We start from the raw sequence: 19945 nt of genomic DNA, 5'->3' as shown, positions 1-19945 counted from the left end.
TGTATGAAGTGATAAATACGAAATCTTTTCCAGTTCTTGCATTTTATCAATCATATGAAAAAAATGAAAAAATAAATAAATTTTACCTCATATTAATCTTTTTGTATCCATTTTATACAAAAATTGGATTTGTTATACGGTCTATGTTTGTTTCTCTTCTATTATTCTTTCTCACATTTATGTATTTATTTAGTTATCTACAAGAGCAATTATGAATTGGAAGTTGATTCAAGGCAAGTATTTGAATCTAATATGACAAAGCTTTGAGAAGCTCAATAGGATAGTTTCTTCTTAGTGGATCCCTCTTGTTAGTGTTTAATCCCCATCATTTCGAAAGTAATTTCGATTTCTACATCTATTTCAATGCATAAAATGATGAGTTCTCGTGCACATATACGGTACACGTACTTGAAAACTAGTTATTAGTAATATTCTAACCGAAGCTCCTTATGTAAGGAGTTTGAGTTAAAGGTACACTATCATATTTAATCATTCTTCACATTTAATAAAGAAAGCAATTTTATTTTGCAGCAAATGCACAATATTTTGCCAAGCTTGAAAGGAATTGGTCCTCTGATTTGGTTAGCATCCAAGTTGTAGAGCTTCAGTTTTTCTCAACATGCCGATCTCCTTTAATACTATTTTCATCGTCATATTTTCTTATGAAGTTCTGCGTATCAACAGTATATAACATTAAAATCTAAAAAAATTCAAAAGATAGAAGCTAATTCCTTTAATCCTTCTTTTGAAAATAGCTACAGTTTCACAAAGAAGACGCGCAAGCGGTTGAAAGAAAGTCTATCTGAGAAGCACCGGACTTATTACTGCAAAAAATTGCAAAGAATCTCTAATAAATTATTTCCACTAAAAAGATCAATAACCTAATTAATCACCAACTAATTCTATTTCCCTCCAAAGAACAGCAAGAGGAAATTTAACGAGATTTTACTGTCAATAAATTGTAAAGACTAAGTCTTAATGCAAATTCCTTTTCTTTTCTTTATTTCAAGGAATATTATAAATAATAAATTTGTATAAAACTATAGAAAAACAGCCAAAGAAGTTACTTTGAGGGATCATCAAACTCACATTTTACAACTCTTTTTGTCTGAGTAAAGCTTATGATATGGTAGCTCACATTTAAACCGATCCAATCAAACCATCCTTAAAACTAATTATAGTTTGAAAAAATTAATACAGTTCCTATACCTACCGGACTTTCTGTATTCTATATCTACTTACACTACTAACTATTAATTCTTGATCATTGTCATTGAAATCTTATATAAGGAAAGAGCATCGTGTCATGGACTATAGCTGTTGGATGGAAAAGAATTGAATAACAAGAAACAACTAGCAACTTTTCAACACTTGATTTCAGAAACCACAATTGGCATACAGGAAATATAATTTCAAAGAACTTTATTTGTAAGCATAGGATCTACTACCAACTGCAGCAATAGCCTGCTCTATACATATTCTACACTTTCCTTAATTAAAGCCTAAGTTGCTTCGACACGGCACATAAGTATTCCATAAATTTTTCTCATAATTTAGAGATATTATTATATTTTTATTTTTTAAAATTATTTTTAGCCGAATCCCCACACCCATATCTATAGTAGAATCCGTATCTCCGAATCTTCGAATTTACATCTCGAAGGATCCAACCTTTAGATCCGCACCCGTGTCCAGACAACTTAGATTAAAGCATCTCCATTTTACTTCCCCCTCCCCCCAAACAAGTAATTTCTCATTTTAATGTAATACATATAGCATAACAGAATATGGAGCTAAACCTTGTAATTGTAACATGCATTATATGGATAATTTCAAGAACTGTAATATCTAATGAAAATAATTACCTCATAGGAATGATGGAGAATAAGGCCTTCAATTTCCTTCTTACTTCAAGGTAGAGACATCGTCAACTTCCTCATAATCAACCTTAACCTTGTTATTGTAACATGCATTATCTTGATAATTAGGTAGAGAAGCAGGATCAAGTTCAAAATATTCATCCATCAAACATTCTCTTATAGTTTGTGTCAATTTAAATAAGGGAACTTTGTGAGAAAATCTGTATAATTCACTTGCTGGTATCGCAAATGAGTCAGTCCCACAGTTTCCCCTTTTAAAAATGCTCATAAATCCACTGACTTTTTCCAGATAATGTACCTTTACGCCAACATCATCAACAAAATCATACAATACCTCTACAATCTCATATTTAAACGGTCGACAGTCTCTGTAAACAGCCCAAATCTCCCCTTTCATAGGATATATCAGATAATAATCCTGCATTTCCCTTTTGCATTTCACTTGATGAGAGAATATATAACGATTCGAAATGTCTACAGAGCTCCCGAGTTTAAATCTACCACAACTTATTGCCTGTAAGTCATGATTTGTCCGATCAACAGCCTCTAACCAGACCATTTGTAGCTTAAATTTAGGAGTAAAAACCTTTTTAACTTGGGCGTAAAGTCTAGGCATACCATCTAAATTGTCATAACATGCCCAAATTTGGTCGATGTCAAAATTTCCTTCTTCTTTATCCTTATCAAAATCATGAAATTCTGCGCGAGGACAATACACTTCTAGACTTATGACACCCTTATCGTTGTCTGTGTCCGATTTTGAACCTGAGTTGACATTCCTATCAGGACAGCTTATTTGCTTGCTTGACATGATGTCTCTCTCGTGTATACTTTGGTTAAGATTTTGCTCCTCTTTACTGTATTCAGATGATTTTTCTGCCTTTGACTTTTTCAAGGGATTCTCAGAACAATAAGGCCTGCTGCATCTTTTCATAGTTTTGCTCAAGTCAAGTTCTTTTGGTTTCTGTTAACTGCAGCCTTGTTGCTTCAACTTGTCTTCTTTGATAGCAATCTCCTTAAGCCTTTTGTCAATCACATTCTCAAATTTTTGTTGCTCATATCTCACTTTGGCGAAAATACGTCGAATCAAATTCTCTTTCTCGTCCAATTCCTCCTCTCTGAGATGAAGTTGTTTGACAGCCTCCTCTTGAACGACACTGAATTTGTGCTCCCTTAGTTTCAAGTTTTCAACATATTCTAAAATCTCGGTTTCTTTATCCTCAACTTGTTTGCGCTTCAAGTTTAGTGATTCTCTTATTAATTCAAGTTCCTTTGAGCTCTCACTTACTGATTCTTGAATAGAACACAGATGCTTCTCCCTGGATTCCAGCTCGGCAAAACATTCTTGAAAACATGTTTGGCTCAAATCTAAGTGTTGTTCAAAATCTTTCCACTCTAACAACAATGTTAAAAGTGCTTTTCTGAGGCCACATTTCTTGGATTCAATCACTTGTAAAGCATCAGAAATCCTATTCAACAGAACCATCTTGAATTATCAAATGTGCATAATACTATCAAAATTTTGAGAGAGTAAAGTCAAGAAGAGAGGAAGTAGAATTGATGCTTGTGTTTGGTACTTGTGAAGTACAAAGTCATCTTAGCCCTTAAATTACCTTTGTCATCCAATCAGATCAAACAACATGTGTTCATAAGAGCTGCATGTCCTAAGAGTTCAGTTTCAAAATATTTTACATTCTTAACCTGTGTCCTTGTCATTTTCTCTAATTGTGACTTTTAAGACCTTTTAATTTGTATATTCTTACAATTCAATCATATGAGCGATAAGGTTAAAATCCCACATACCAGCTACTGTGTAAACTAGATATAAGCTTTTGAATTCCCTTGTCATAATTTTTCCCTTTTTTTAAAAAGATTTTCACTTTTTTCCGAAATCAGCATTTGTTCATAAAATTTCTAATTTTCACTTGAAGATGCATTTTGGAATTTTTCAAAAATTTGAAAAACTCCAAAAAGCTGGTTTTCAAAATTCACTCAAATCACTCACAGAACTTCAAAAATAACCCAAAATTATATTCATGTCCAAACACAACTCTAAATTTCAAATACCATTTTCACTTGAAAAATTTTTTCCTCCTATTTTGAAATTTTACAATTCTTATGTCCAAAACGGCACTATAATGTAGTGATAAAGTGGGTTCAAAAATTGCTTTATGTAAATAAGTTTTACGTTCTAGTAATTTTTCTTGAATAAATTCCGGACTAGAGAATAAAATATACTACTTAATTAGTTTACCTTTTTATGAAGAAAATATGCCAAAAATATAAGTATAGTTACTATCGTTTACATCAAATACAAATAATAATGAATCAGTAATGATTGCAAATCAGGTTTGTTTAAAACATTTTATTAGGAACAATAGCGATTTATATTTTCTGTAGGTTAAGTATCTTCTTATATCGTACTTCTAATATAGTACGACTTTTAGAGAAGTTGGTTGCTTGAGAAGTATACAACAAAGGCAATACTTTTTGCACGCTACATAATGCTCTGTCGTTTGGAACTCTGGAATTGAATAAATTATCAGTTTACTTATATATAACAGCAAAATAAAATACTAGAAATCAACTGAGTTGAAATCAAAGTAAAATAGAATTTAGAGCACAAAGAGAGATATATAGTTCTGTATTGCGTGATAAATTCACATTAAATACAAATCTGCAGAGAGAAGAAAGTTGACTATGAAGAAAGAGGAGCAAACTCGCAAAGGCAATATTAGACTATGCTGTGGGTTTAAATTCAAATGTCATTAAGCACACATGTACGCAATAATAATAATAATAATAATAATAATAATAATAATAATAATAATAATAATAATAATAATAATAGAAAAAGGAAGAGAAATTAAATATACAATTCATACAGAGTCAAAGGACTCCTCTGGCCGTTTATAGACAATTACATTTTGGATTTAACTTATATGCACTAAGCGTTTTCACCAAGAAACAGGGGCAAGTCTGAAATTTAAACCTAATGACTTCAACCTCTAAATTCTTACCACTATACTCATTGCACTTCTAAAATTATAAGTTTAGTGTTTAATATTTACTCTGTGCCTAAAACAACACATTGAACCCATGCTCCAGCCATCTCTGATACGGATAATGGAGGATTTAAAAAAGAACTGGGGAAATGTCCAACGAAGAAATGACAATAAAATATAAATTAAGTGGCACATTAGAACTTTCTGAGAGCCACATATATTTACATGTCAATGCCAGAAATCTACAACTAAAAACAAGTATTCACAAATGGCTCAAGTCGCTATGCATATCCCCTTTCACCGTATATACTGGAGGACCTTGCTTATGTTCCTCATTTTCCGTTTAAGATGGAGATCAGTCTGATACTAGAGTTGAACATCGCGGATGTGGAGAAATGCCTCGGTTCACATCAAATTCTGAAACCAGTGTAATATATTCTCCAGAACATGGTTCAGAAATGATCCCAAGAGGATACTTTGAGCATAGTACATGGTAAGTATACCTTCAACACTCCTTGTTTGAGCTCTGGTATGGAAAAAATTTGTGCTTTTACCGGTTGGTGTTGAAGCAAATCCAGAATTGGTTAGGAGATCAGCATCATTCACCACTTCAGAGTTTTTCGGGCTTTGTGAGAGAAGCTCTTTACAGTGACTTTGTCTGCAAATGTTAATGGAAGTTCCTCGTCAGCCTCCTCTCTTTGATCACACCAGGCCCCTGTATTACTATTATCTTTTGACTTTCCCTCCAAAGGTTCACGGGACGAGTAGGAATCCTCTGGTATATCCCGATACAAGTGTTTCAGAATAAAAAGAGCTGTATCATTATCTCTCCAGTAGTTCCTGAAAAAAAAGTAAATCATTTGAAAAATATCAATTCACAATAGAACAAGAGGAAAATCTTTGCTAACAAAAGCTGCGATAAAGACAAAATTCATTAAACAAACTTCTATGGGTCAGCAAGCATTTTTGACCTGACAATGCCTCGCAACAAAACGATCTGCAACATAGTAAAAATGAACCATAGGAGGGAAGGGTTCAAATCCTAGTAGAGGCAAATAACCCTAGGAGATATTCCCTCATATCCATCTACCCTTGGTCGATAATGATATACTTTTGCTGGTGGGAGGTTGCAGGTACCCGATGGATTAGTTGAGGTACGCATAAATTGCCTAAACACCACCGTTATCCAAAAAATAAAGAGTAAAAACTATACCAAATCGTTTGAAGTAGCAAAACCTAAACTAAAAAAGCTTATTATATGGTCAAGTTTGATTCAGCTTTCTTAAAAACCCTCCCCATCTATGTAGAAGAATGCAACAAATGGCATTTGAAAATATGAGACTATTAACAGAGTTGTCCAAGGATGTCTGAGAGGTCGGCAACAATGTAAGTATACCAAGCTTGTTCGAAAGAACTGTTGGTTATGACTCAAGAAGCTTCAACAATCTCCTAAAGGAATCCGAAGCAAGAAAATCATACAGGATAGGCAACATGAGACCACATTCTCCATGGTCCACAAACAAGGGACAATAAGAAGAAAAGCCCACATACATGCTACTAGAATATGTCAGGGTTCATTATACACAGAAAGTCAAATGTACGTTTTCTGATTAGCTAACTGCTCAATTAAGTAGGCGTTTGGAAATACATTATTTGCAAATATTATTTGTAATATTCAAATATTATTTGCAAACCAATGTTCGTTTTACAATTTTGTCCATATCTACTTGAAATAGAGCATTTGAAGTTGAAAATTTGATGAGTATTTTAAGTGAAATAATGGTTTTCACTGAGAAAACTCATTCTTATTCCAAGTGAAATTCATGTCTGAACACAAGTCAACTTTCGTTATACAATGACTTACTTTCAGGTTTGCAAACTAAACAAATTCAAGGGAAAACCATTTTAAATATGCTTTTTTTTTTTCGAAGATCTAAAAATGATGAAAAATCCAATTTCTAGATCCACACCCGTGTCGGGTGCCCACACCCATATCCGAGTAACTAGTCAAGAACAGTAGGTAACGAAAATGACAAGGAAGAAAAAGCTTTTAGGATAAATTGACCAAACTTTTGCTCAATCGAGCTCTATGATTGACAGGGATGGTTGACTTAAACATGCATTCCAGCCAACAACGAAACCATCCTGAACAAATTTTGCTTCCAAAAAGTTCGATTGACACAGCCACAAAGCAGATAAATTCATATTTTTTGCTTTGAGAGCTTTAATTGACGAGTCTATCAGGGTTCCCTATTGCATAAGAAAACTATATTGAGTTACAGAAAATGTCCACCATGGCAAGCAAAGATTTGAAAGAGTTCCTTAATGAGAAGTACTGGAAATTCCTAGGGTAAGGACCTTAAGTAGTGGAGCAAATTGACACTGGTTGAACTGCCATAACCATTAAGCTCTTCTGTCCCTAATACTTAATTCAGACTCCTCTAGAGCTGTTGTCATTTTGCATATTATACAAGTTTTAAAATATGAAAAGACACTATGAACATAGAGAAGATTATTTCTCACTAAAACACTTTAGAACATCAACCCTTTCTTCATTTGTGCAAAGAGAAGTTTTTGGTTTCTAAAAGCACTTTCGATTAGTATTGAGGGGAAACAAGCAATTGACTTAATTGACTCTGATAAGGATACTTACGTGTGCGCTCCAAGGGTTGAAATGTATGCATGCCGAAATGTTTTATCCTGCGAAAGAACAGATAAAAACAAAAGGCAATTGGGACTGGTAAGTATAAAATACAGTAACGCATGCACGGACACTGCAAGATGTTAATGAAAGAAACACATACGAAGAACCATATGATATGTACAAACATATTTATAATTAAAAAAACTGATGTACACACACAAAATGAAGTTCAATTAATCATGTGGATTGGGAAACGGCTACAAGACTTATGTTCATTTTTACAATCGTGTGAATTTCAAAAAGAACAACAACTTGGATCTAGAACTGAAGTTCACAACATTAAGAGATAATAAAGCAGAATATTTTGTTTTCCATTCAATGCGAGAATTTACCAATTCTGAGTGTACAAGAATTTGTAATATAGTTAGGTGATAAAGCTTGAAGAGGAGCCTTGGCATAACTGGTAAAGTTGCTGCCATGTGACCAGGAGGTCACTGGTTCAAGCCGTGGAAACAGTCTCTTGCAGAAATGCAGGGTAAGGCTGCGTACAATAGACCCTTGTGGTCCGGCCCTTCCCCATACCCCGCTCATAGCGGGAGCTTAGTGCACCGGGCTGCCCTTTTTAGGTGATAAAGCTTCTACAAAAGCTGAGTCAAGCAACAGTAAACATGTTGAGAACCAATTCAATTCGACCCATTCACCATCTGTGAGTCACCATGGAGAACGATTCTGTTCAACCCATTCCCTATCTGAGCCAGTGAGCCTGTCAGCACTCCCTTGTATGACTCCCCTTGGATAAACAGTTTTTCACATACCTTGGCACATGCAAACCCATTGGGGAGAACTAGCTAATCGAGATCTCCTTCCTTAACATAACTGGGACTTGTGCAATTCTACAATTCACCACTTGCTCTATATCTTCAACCAGATAATTACTCAATGTTGAAAATTCTGCTTGGAATGTCCAGTTTATCGATTCACAGTGACATGCTCACCACCTTATTTCACATGTGGAGAATGTGAACTCCCAAAACTTCTGAAAGCCATCAAGTTTATTTTGGATTTAAAACAGCAAAGCCACCTCCTGCTAAATTTCTTCTCCTCAGGGATCCCTCCCCCCCCCCCCCCCCCCCGCGGAAAACTTAAACCCCACCAACCAAACTGCTTCGACTTTTTTTTGAGAATGATAACATTTTATAAATATAAAACAGCACAAAGTTTGTGCTGCTAAAAGTGACAGAATACATCCCCCAAAAAGTAAAAGAATTCCCCACTACAAAAACTTACAAGGATTCTATGATATCAAGTATGGAGTCACTATCATTTACAGGGAATTCTTTACACCAAAAAAGAAAAAGTACTAAACAGTTCATTTTGATTTTCTGAATGGAGTTGCTAAAATCCTCAACTGCTTCGACTTAGGAGCCAACAGTGGCCCTTTCTCACATTGCTCGCTTAGTGATTCAGATCCCCAACCTCAAGGTTGAAGATGGAGGGTATTTTCATCAGCCTAGTCCTTGTCCAAACTACTTCTCCTTGTACTCCATACCTAGAGTGAATAACCTAAGAGATGAACAAGAAAGAGAGGTACTCGATGATTTACGTAGTACAACCTTCGAGATCCAGAGAAAAGCATACCAACAGTGCTTTTGCTCAATCTTGTTTTAGACACCAACAGATAGCCGTGAGTACTCATTGGTTTTTGCAATAGTTAAATAAGGAGAAAAGAAAAAAGAATTCTATGAAGTTTAATTAGTTTTCCCAAATATAAAAGAGATAATATAGAACTTCAAATAATTGCTTGCATAGCTCCATCTACAATGTTGGCCAAAACCTCTAGAAGTCTGGATAACATCCTAAGCTACAATCTAGATTCAATTCTCAATTGATCTGTCGACGATTTTATGCCAAAAACCAAACTAGAAGAGGTTGGCATTTTAATTGGCTAGGAATTGATTTTTCCAGTAACAAAAAAATCCCCGAGGGCTAGTGGTGCACGGTTCGACACTCGGAGGATAATAGGTCTGCCATTCTACCCTTCTCCACTTAATTGTGACCAAATATAAGATTGGTCAAGTTAAAATTGAACAAATGAAATAGGACTATCAAGTAGAAAAAAAAATTACACCTAAACTATGAATTAAATATTGGATAAAATTTCCTCCAGCGTTGTGTAGCCAGAGCAAACAATCCACTAAGCATTTCCCAACAACATATAAGGAGGCAAATCATCTACATCCCTACCGATGTGGGAACTCGACAATTAGTTTTTTCTTATGAAAGATTTTCTGCTGCAAATGAGCATTTAGAAGTTATTCTTTATTTTTTCTAGGGAAAAGCAAATGGCAAGTAGCAATTTTTCACCGGGCATCTAGAGCGTAGATAAAATAGCACGGGAGCCCAAACTCAGTAAATCAAGAATAAGGATGGGTCTGGCCATGGATAGAAAATGGACCTTGGGCCTAAATCGACCGTAAAAGCTAGCTCATAATATGAGAATTGTTCAGCACCATAAGGAGACAACAGTCTATTCCCTCAACCAATGTGGGATATTTAAAACTCCCCACACATGGACAACATAACATTGGGGTCCAACATTGAGTAAACAAGAATACATGTGTTTCCGCTAACACCATCTTAAGAAAATGAACCTTGAACCTAACTATCCCTCTAATACCATGTTAAGAAAATAGAAGTTGTGCCTAACTCAACCCCAAAACTTGGTTCATGAGGTGAAAATTGTCTGAATTATATAAGGATACAACAACAAATCATAAACCAATGTGTGACTATAAACGAAAGATAACTTGGCATTGTAAATTGCTATTTAAGGGAACAAATGAATACAAGCTGTTGACATACAAGTTGTCTAGCACATGTATACACATGTACTACATCATAGCTAGCACATGTATATGAGTTGTATAGTAGGTGTAATACAAGTTGTGTAGCACATGTATACACATGTACTACATCATAGCTAGCACATGTATATGAGTTGTATAGTAGGTGTAATTAGGTGTATGGCAACTAATAGATTAGGTGAATTAGTATTATAAATAGGCCTTGTAATCTTCTCTTCTAGATATGAAATATAGAACTTCTTTGGTTTATAACATGGTATCAGAGCATTGAAGTTTTTTCATCAGTTTGTTGTTGGGAATTTTTTTTTCCCCGTTCGAATTATTTTTGTTCAGAACGGTCTTTCGCTGCTTTGATTCTATTTCACTATTTCCGGCCATTTTTTGCCCCGGCTGCTTCTTTACAAATTTTTCTACTCACTATTCCGACCAAAGTGATGACTGAAACGAAACCTACCGTTGATGTCATTCCGGTTATGTCCAAAATTACGGAGAATAAGTTCATGGGTTCCAATTACATGGATTGGAGTAAGACGATCCGTCTCTATTTGCGGAGCATCGACAAAGAGAACCACTTGGTTGATGATCCACCCAAGGATGAGACTAAATCAGTCTGGTTAAAGGAGGATGCAAAATTGTTTCTCCAAATCAAGAATTCGATGCACAGTGAGGTAAATGATCTAGTTTCTCATTGTGATTATGTGAAGGATCTAATGGATTATTTAGATTTTTTGTACTCTGGCAAAGGAAACTTGTCTCGCATGTATGATGTGTGCCAGACATTTTACCATCCATCCATGCAAGATCGCTCTCTCACCACTTACTTCTCAGAGTTTAAGAAGGTGTATGATGAGCTTAATGTTATATTGCCGTTTAGTCCAGATGTGAAGGTACAACAGGCTCAGCGTGAACAACTGGCGGTCATGAGTTTCCTTTCTGGTCTTTCTCCCGAATTTGAAGGGGCCAAATCGCAGATTTTATCTGGGACTGCTATCTCTTCCTTGAAAGAGGCCTTTACAAGAGTGTTGCGTACTGAAAAGTCTCATCCAGGTCCGACAGCCACGATCGATAGTGGTGCTCTGCTTAGCCGCGTCCAAAAGAATAGGAGTCATAGTAATCGCAATCGGAGTAGCGATAGTCGAGACCTAAAGCAAGGGGAAGTTGAATGTTTTTATTGTCACGAGCTCGGTCATACCATACGTTATTGTGTGAAGCTTCAGAATAAGAACAAAAGATCTCAGTATGCCAACATCGCCACTTCCGAGACTATTTCACCATCTCAGTCATCATCTCCTCCTATCAATACTATCCCCGAGTCAGGTAAAACCACTAAGTGTCTCCTCTCTTCGTCATCCAAATGGGTCATTGATTCTGGTGCCACAGATCATATGACAGGTAACTCTAAACTTTTTTCCACTTTTCAGTCACATACCCAATGTTCCACAGTTACTTTAGCCGATGGGTCTACCTCATATGTTTTAGGGTCTGGCACTGTTAACCCAACATCTTCTCTTTCCCTTAGTTCCGTCTTAAATTTGCCTGATTTTTCTTTCAATCTAATATCTGTCAGTAAACTTACTCGTACTCTAAATTGTTGTGTCTCATTTTTTCCCAATTATTGTCTTTTTCAGGATCTTACGACGAAGCAGATTATTGGTAAAGGTTCTGAGTCTGGGGGTCTCTATGTTCTTGAATCACAGGTGCCAAAATCCATTTCTTGTTCAACTGTGTTGTCTCTCTTTGATGTACACTGTCGATTGGGTCATCCATCCTTGTCTAGTTTGAAGAAGTTATATCCTCAGTTTCAGAGTATTTCCTCTTTAGATTGTGAGTCATGTCAGTTTGCTAAACATCATCGCCTTCCTAAAGTTTCTAGAGTCAATAAACGGGTCGACTTACCTTTTGAGTTAGTTCACACCGATGTTTGGGGTCCATGTCCTATTATCTCTAAAACTGGTTTTAGATATTTTGTTACCTTTGTGGATGATCATTCTCGTGTTACTTGGTTATATTTAATGAAAAATCGTTCGGAGTTGTTTTCAATTTTTTGTGCTTTTTGTGCTGAAATAAAAACTCATTTTAATGTTTCCGTTCGTAATTTAAGGAGTGACAATGCAAAAGAATATTTTTCGGATTTGTTTAAAGATTATATGGCTACAAATGGTATTCTACATCAATCTTCTTGTGTTGACACCCCTTCTCAAAATGGGGTTGCGGAACGAAAAAATAGACATCTTCTTGAAGTAGGCCGAGCACTCCTCTTTCAAATGAAAGTGCCAAAATGTTTTTGGGCTGATGCCGTCTCTACAACTTGTTTTTTAATAAATCGTATGCCATCTTCTGTACTTCATGGTAATATTCCTTACAACATTCTTTTTTCCTCTAAGCCATTATTTCCTATTGAACCCAAAATATTTGGTTGTACTTGTTTTGTTCGTGATGTTCGTCCACAGGTAACTAAATTAGATCCAAAGGCCCTTAAGTGTGTGTTCTTAGGGTACTCACGTCTTCAGAAAGGTTATCGGTGTTATTCTCCAGATCTCAAAAGGTACTTAGTGTCTGCCGATGTCACATTCCATGAAAATTATCCGTTCTTTTCTTCATATGTTTATAACAGTCCTGAGGAAGAAGATGATACTTTGGTCTACACTGTCACACATCCAGTTAGTTCTCCAACACCTCTTCCTCAGTCACCCGTTTCCCTCGATCGACCATCCGAGCAGCCACCTGTTCTTCGTGTGTATACCAGGCGACAACAAACCTCAGAACCCGATCCTTTACCTACTTCTGCTTCGTCGGTAGATCCAACCTCCTGTGTTTCAGATCCTAGTTTGGATCTTCCTATTGCCATTCGCAAAGGTACACGACAATGTACTTATCCTATTTCTTCTTTTGTGTCTTATGACCATTTGTCTACTTCTTCTAGCTCGTTTATTGCATCATTAGATTCTGCTAGGATACCTAAAACTGTTCGTGAAGCATTGTCCCACCCAGGTTGGCATGATGCAATGATAGAAGAGATGATGGCTTTAGATGAGAATGGTACTTGGGAGTTGGCCGATCTGCCCACTAACAAAAAGGCTATTGGGTGCAAGTGGGTATTTGCTGTTAAGTTTAACTCCGATGGGACAGTAGCTCGCCTTAAGGCACGCCTTGTTGCAAAAGGGTATGCACAGACCTATGGAGTCGACTATTTGGATACTTTTTCCCCGGTCGCCAAGTTAGCTTCTGTTCGATTATTCATTTCCATGGCAGCTACTTATGATTGGCCTCTGCATCAGCTTGATATAAAGAATGCTTTTCTACATGGAGATCTTCAGGAAGAAGTATATATGGAGCAACCACCTGGGTTTGTTGCTCAGGGGGAGTGTGGAAAGGTATGTCGTCTTCGAAAATCTCTTTATGGGCTGAAACAGAGTCCCCGTGCTTGGTTTGGCAGATTTAGTGAGGCTGTTCTAGAATATGGGATGAAGAAAAGCAATTGCGATCATACGGTGTTTTATAAAAAGTCTGATGATGGTATTCTTTTATTGGTAGTATATGTTGATGACATCGTTATTACTGGAAGTGATATTACAGGAATTTCAACTCTAAAGTCTTTCCTTCACACTCAATTTCAGACGAAAGATTTAGGGCAACTAAAGTATTTTTTGGGAGTTGAAGTTACACGGAGCAAGAAAGGCATCTTCTTGTCCCAAAGGAAATATACTCTTGACTTGTTAGCTGAAACTGGAAAGTTGGGATCTAAACCATGCAGCATGCCAATGGTTCCTAACACACAACTCGTGAAAGAAGACGGTGAGTTATTCGAAGATCCAGAGAAATATAGGAGATTGGTTGGGAAACTGAACTATCTTACAGTAACTCGTCCCGATATCGCATACTCTGTCAGCATTGTGAGTCAGTTTATGTCTTCCCCAACAGTCAGGCATTGGGCGGCTCTGGAGCAGATTCTTTGTTATCTAAAGGGATCTCCAGGACGGGGTCTAGTATATAAGAATAATGAACACACTAACATTGAGTGTTTCACAGATGCAGATTGGGCAGGGTCAAAAGCCGATAGGAGATCCACGACAGGATATTGCGTTTTTGTTGGTGGAAACTTGATTTCGTGGAAAGAGTAAGAAACAAAATGTCGTATCTCGATCTAGTGCGGAAGCAGAATACAGAGCTATGGCACAATCTGTGTGTGAGGTTGTATGGGTACATCAACTATTAAGTGAAGTTGGCTTCCAAACTACATTGCCAGCAAAGTTGTGGTGTGATAATCAAGCTGCTCTTCATATCTCCTCTAATCCTGTATTTCACGAAAGGACTAAGCACATTGAAATAGATTGTCACTTTGTTCGTGAAAAGATTCAACAAAAGCTCATCTCTACAGGTCATGTTAGAACTGGAGATCAATTGGGAGACATTTTCACAAAAGCTTTGAATGGAGCTCGAGTTGAATATATCTGTAACAAGTTGGGCATGATCAATATATATGCTCCAACTTGAGGGGGAGTGTTGACATACAAGTTGTCTAGCACATGTATACACATGTACTACATCATAGCTAGCACATGTATATGAGTTGTATAGTAGGTGTAATACAAGTTGTGTAGCACATGTATACACATGTACTACATCATAGCTAGCACATGTATATGAGTTGTATAGTAGGTGTAATTAGGTGTATGGCAACTAATAGATTAGGTGAATTAGTATTATAAATAGGTCTTGTAATCTTCTCTTCTAGATATGAAATATAGAACTTCTTTGGTTTATAACACAAGCCATTGGTGTCCGCATCTATGAAGCATACATAACAGAGTATGAACACCAAATGACTAGAACGGCTACAGTGAAAACAATGAAAGGGTAGAAAAATCAAGAAGAATAGCCATGTAGAAAGAAAGACCCCACACAAAATATTAAGCCTTCAATTGCACAAGAAGCTGGGAAGACAAAATGTTAATTGCACAATTGTTTCAAGGTCTAATGGCGAATGAACTTACTTGTAAAACATGATCTATTCGACCATCTGCACTTCCAGTTAATCTCTCCATCATAATTGAACCATACGACCTCTCTTCTTTCTCCTGGTACTCTTGGGACTCCTCTGCAAAAAAGTGCCACATCAGTACCTAGAAAGATAGGAAGCTAAAGTGTGTTTTTGTTTTTTTGGGGAGATGGAGGCTCCAGCTTGATTCAGAGCTGATAGCTTCTGTGACTGAGAAAAAGGAAGAGGAAGTTCTATAATCTAAAATGAAGAAAGCAGACGAATAAGAAATGCTTGCTTCTATTACCATCTTCGCCATTGTTGTATCTTGATTGACAAAGAGTAATCACCTTTACCTGATTAAAAATTGTCATTAAGATCCAAAACTCATTGGCATCATGAGACATAATCGAAAACCATAAACTAACCATAGAAAATAAGGCTAAACAATAAAACGAGCAAATCCACCAATCTTTGTAAATGACTTTGAATGACAGATGAGTTCATGCCACACCAACCAAATAAGGACGAAAAAAGAAAACGTGGAAACCTCATTTCCCCTACAGATATGATGATATTTAAAGATTCAAAACATCGCACTTGTGGGGGAAAAAAGCATGTCATAAAAAGCTAAATATGAAGAAGACACATTTTCAGCATGATAATTGGAAGGAGAGTATCAAGTTATAGAAGCATAATCCAAGTCGTTCAGTTCATGGTTTCAACAATAAGCTGATATAAAACTAAACAAATAACTGTTCTCCATTTCAAGCAATCAAGTCAGCAAGGATCTCTAGTTTAACCAGCCATTCATTGATATCGTAAGGTCATACGAGGATCTCTGCTTTAAACAGCTATTCTCTGAAATTTGTTAAGGTCATTTGTAATTCAACCAGCATAAGACATTAGCAGCAAGCCGAAGATTTAACTCTTCATGTGTCTATCTTTGCAAGGTTACAGGACATCAAACTTCTTAATGAGTGATATCAAATCTTATCATCTCAATTAAACAGACAACCCTTACGTACATGTATCGTAACACAAACAACTAGGGAGAAAAATTAAAAACACACCTTTACAGAATTTATATTGTTTGCAAAAGCCTGTGAACGCAAAGCTACTTCTTCTTTAAATTCCTGCACCAAACAGTAACAGGATGCACATTAATACAGATGGTAGAAGGAACCTAACACGTTAATTATGTAACTATGGAGGCCTTACCTGAAAACCAATATGCAGTCGTTTCCCGCCTCTGTGGTAGGGTATTATGACGGGGCGTTTGTTGAGATATTCTTTACAGACAAGTGGTTCTAATCTGAAATAGGAGAGAAGCAGGCATGAGCTTGTATAACAAAAAAAATTGACAAAACATAGCAACAATGTCGACTATGAAACCTGTATGCCACGGGATCACAAGGGTGGAAAATGTTGAACATTTGTCGACAAGCTGGCATCTCTTCGAGTATGTTATCCTCTTCCCAGTAATCTTTCCCCTTGCCTGCCATACCAGGATAAAACAGAAAATAAAAAATGATAACTAAGTGCAACCAGATGCACCACCATCTTTAACAGAGAGAAGAAAAGAACTGGCATATTTCATACTCCAAACTTGAGTTGCCTAGTACCAAAAGAAAATGAGTTAAGATATCTCCCATATAAAGTAAACAAGGCATCAAAAGACACCAGCCACCCCCAACAGACAGAGTTTATAGGATCCATAGGATACTTGGAACTTGCAAAACTAAAGGCAACACAATGCACCAGGAGGAGTTGACAAACATTTTTTAATGTTACACAAGTAAAAAGAAGGATAATCTTTCTGCTGCATGATAAATAAAGATTAGGTTGATACTGCACACAGGTCAGCAGATTTTGATGTTAGTTAAATTAAACTTACTTGATCTATGAAAACTAACACTAGATGTCTTACTGAAACATTCATGCAAACAGACAAGAACCTTACAGGCTTACTGGTAATATATTCAAGAGGCTCATCACAGAAGTACAGAGTATATACCCCACTGCCTCCACAAGATTCAGAGTAAAAATAAGCAATAAAATCAACATGCACTTAAATATAGGCAGCAGAAGAATTACCGATCCCAATACGAGCATTGCGAAGAGAAAGAAATACACCAAGAGGGGATCCAACAGCGAAATATGTATCGACCTTCTCATAAAAGAACCAAAGAACGGAACAGCCAAAGTTAGAAGATGTCTTGGAGCTTCTAGAATGGACGGAGAATAATCGCGAAAATTAAAAGATCAAATTATCAGAAACAAGTTTATGGATTCAAAGAAAATTGATAATTACACTATATAGCAAAACATCTTCTACTAGAGAAATGATGAAAGCATAATACAAGCATTTAGTTCAATAAGGTTAACGACTTTATTCTGGAAGCATTTAAAGAACATTGAAAGTCCAACTGCAACGTCCAACCAAGACTAGCCAAACACACCCCAGAAAATAGTAGAATCTTACAATGGAGAAGTATTACCTTAAATTTCAACTTTGTGTATCTTATTTGTGGAGTATAACTCTTCGGTGAATCACTCTCCTCGTGAGAAAGCCTTTCAGAAGTAGATTGATTTCTTGTAACTGTGTTTGTTCCTCCATTTTCTGCTTACATTACACATCCCATTCCAAGGAAATTTATAAAGTTCATTTACTTTGATACTCAAGGAAAATATGCTTGAAGTTTTGGAAAGTTAAAAAACAAGCTCCATAAATGGTTATTTATTCTGTGTAGCCGTACCTTTCTTTACATACTCAGATTCTAACTCTTGGATTTTCGCTCTCAGCATATCAATCTGGGCCAGTCTCATTGACGAAGAAAAATAAGTAGATATAACAGATTAAAACAAATGAGAAATTTCATGCAGAAAATGAAATGTCACACTACCTCTTCCCTCAGTGAATTGATTGTTCTATCTTTGTCACTTTCAGATGCTCCCTCATCAATTGTCTTTTGATCAAACTCAACTATTGCATCTTCCATTTTCTCGGCATCAATTATCGTGTCCCTCTCATAGATATTATGTGTCCAATCAATAGGAGGCTCACGATAATTTTCAGTCGCTGAGGAATCATTAGATTGCTTGAAATCATCGGTTGCAACTGGTTCGTCTGAGTCTGATGAAGCAGGAGGACCCACTGGATGACAGAAATCCTCTGTGCAAGCTTCCAGGGGGTCTGAGGAACTAGGTTCTGCCTTCATTTTGTCTTTATCTGACAGATTACTCTTATTTTCTCCCCTAGTAAAGCTTTCATCATCTAAACTGGAGGCAGAGTTGTGGTCGAAAGATAGGTTGCTCTGATCCGGCTGAGATGATTTATTCTCATTTTGTTCTTTGTACAACCACTCCATGGGAAAAGGGGAGGAAAGTTTTATTTGGTGGCATAGGATATCATATGACAAGACACTCCCAAGGGAATGACCATATAAGGAAATCTGAAAATTTTACGAAATTTTAATATCTTTAATATGATCTGTTTACATTGAGTTCTTAAACAATAAGCAAGGAAAACTTTGCAGGTTCAATCATCTCTATACCTTTCCGCTATAACCGGGATTCCTCTTAAGAAACTTTAAGTATAACTTATTCAATTGGTTGGAGACCTGAATAGAGAATAAACAATTAGCTCCAGACACTAATGAAAATTATTTTTATTGATTTGTTCCAAAGACATTTAAAAGTAGGCAGTTGATAGACCATAATGAGTGCTAATGCATATCACATGAAGCAAAGGAAAATTAATGGGTTAATATGCTAAAATGGCATCTACAGAATGTACTCACAGAAACGAAGAGGATAACAACTATGCCTCAACCCGTAGGAAGTTGGGTTCAAGCTACATGATTGTCCATTTCACTCAATTTGAACCATTCCATTTCCAGTATTCATTATTCAACAGTTAATATTAGAGGTTTACTACAATTTCTACTAACACATTAATCTTAAACTAAAAAAATCCTAGCAAATGCTGAACCAAATTTTAGTCTATTATAGTGACTAAGCTTTAACCCCAACTAGGTGGTATCGCCTATATGGATCTTTTGCTTCCATTCTGTTCTATTTCTGCCAAGTTTGCATGGATTTTGAGAGATTAAAGATCTTTTGGGACAAACTTTCTTTCCATGCAAGTTTAGGTCTGCCTCATGACCTCATCCCCATTTAACACTTCCAATCATCATGGTTACACACACCCATAGAGCGGTGCATTTGGATGTCTTTATAGGTATTGAAACCAAACATTAACGACACAGCAAAATGAGGGGTAAATATAGATAATTCATAAAACATAATAAAAGGCTCGTGACCAAATTCTTTGCAGAAAGTCATGCTACTCATGCAATACCCTAAGTCCCGCAGGAAGGACATTAAGAGTCACTTTCTAGTTGTGTCACTATCCTTACGCTTGGGAAGCCTTGTATTTTGTCATTTTCATTTGGTAAAACTGGTTGAATCATTTGTGGTGCCTTTAGTGCTGTTCCATTACATGTCTCTCTCTTTTTTTCTTTTTCTTTTTTTGACAAGCAGAACCTTCGATCCCTCAAGTTAGAATAAAC

At 36.3% G+C, this 19945-nt stretch overlaps 3 protein-coding genes and 1 long non-coding RNA gene across 5 annotated transcripts in view; 1 reads left to right on the top strand and 3 right to left on the bottom strand.

Annotated features, from left to right (window-relative positions):
- Window positions 1-523: 523 nt before the first annotated feature.
- Window positions 524-3402, bottom strand: LOC104227433 (uncharacterized). Of its 2 annotated transcripts, none has more exons than XM_009779676.2 (2): window positions 1866-3402; window positions 524-670 (listed from the first exon to the last, which is right to left on the bottom strand). In XM_009779676.2, exon 1 carries the CDS (start codon window positions 2812-2814, stop codon window positions 1906-1908), a length of 909 nt encoding a protein of 302 aa, XP_009777978.1. In that variant the 5' UTR covers window positions 2815-3402; the 3' UTR covers window positions 524-670; window positions 1866-1905. The 2 variants fall into 2 exon arrangements, with proteins under 2 accessions (XP_009777978.1, XP_009777979.1); XM_009779677.2 differs by lacking the exon at window positions 524-670 and adding an exon at window positions 749-824.
- Window positions 2848-3366, bottom strand: LOC104227434 (FRIGIDA-like protein 5). Its single transcript, XM_009779678.1, has one exon. It carries the CDS (start codon window positions 3364-3366, stop codon window positions 2848-2850), a length of 519 nt encoding a protein of 172 aa, XP_009777980.1.
- Window positions 3403-4742: 1340 nt separating the features above from the next.
- The window catches only part of LOC104227435 (phospholipase SGR2), a 44434-nt gene continuing 29231 nt past the window's right edge, over window positions 4743-19945 (bottom strand). Inside the window, exons 11-22 of the mRNA XM_070162880.1 lie at window positions 18929-18994; window positions 18278-18826; window positions 18131-18185; window positions 17873-17994; window positions 17469-17541; window positions 16767-16869; window positions 16593-16686; window positions 16445-16507; window positions 15679-15727; window positions 15388-15491; window positions 7539-7585; window positions 4743-5725 (exon numbers count right to left, since the gene is read on the bottom strand). Coding sequence (XP_070018981.1) covers window positions 5488-5725; window positions 7539-7585; window positions 15388-15491; window positions 15679-15727; window positions 16445-16507; window positions 16593-16686; window positions 16767-16869; window positions 17469-17541; window positions 17873-17994; window positions 18131-18185; window positions 18278-18826; window positions 18929-18994 — 1563 coding nt within the window. The 3' untranslated portion in view covers window positions 4743-5487. The remainder of the gene's footprint in view (window positions 5726-7538; window positions 7586-15387; window positions 15492-15678; window positions 15728-16444; window positions 16508-16592; window positions 16687-16766; window positions 16870-17468; window positions 17542-17872; window positions 17995-18130; window positions 18186-18277; window positions 18827-18928; window positions 18995-19945) is intronic.
- Window positions 11358-12433, top strand: LOC138882282 (uncharacterized). Its single transcript, XR_011403760.1, has 2 exons — window positions 11358-11785; window positions 12022-12433. It is a non-coding gene; the product is annotated as an uncharacterized lncRNA (long non-coding RNA).

Source organism: Nicotiana sylvestris, chromosome 11 (assembly GCF_000393655.2).
Source record: "Nicotiana sylvestris chromosome 11, ASM39365v2, whole genome shotgun sequence".
NCBI lineage: Eukaryota > Viridiplantae > Streptophyta > Magnoliopsida > Solanales > Solanaceae > Nicotiana > Nicotiana sylvestris.
The sequence above is the reverse complement of the archived record's forward strand: the minus strand, read 5'-3'. Positions and strand labels throughout refer to the sequence as shown.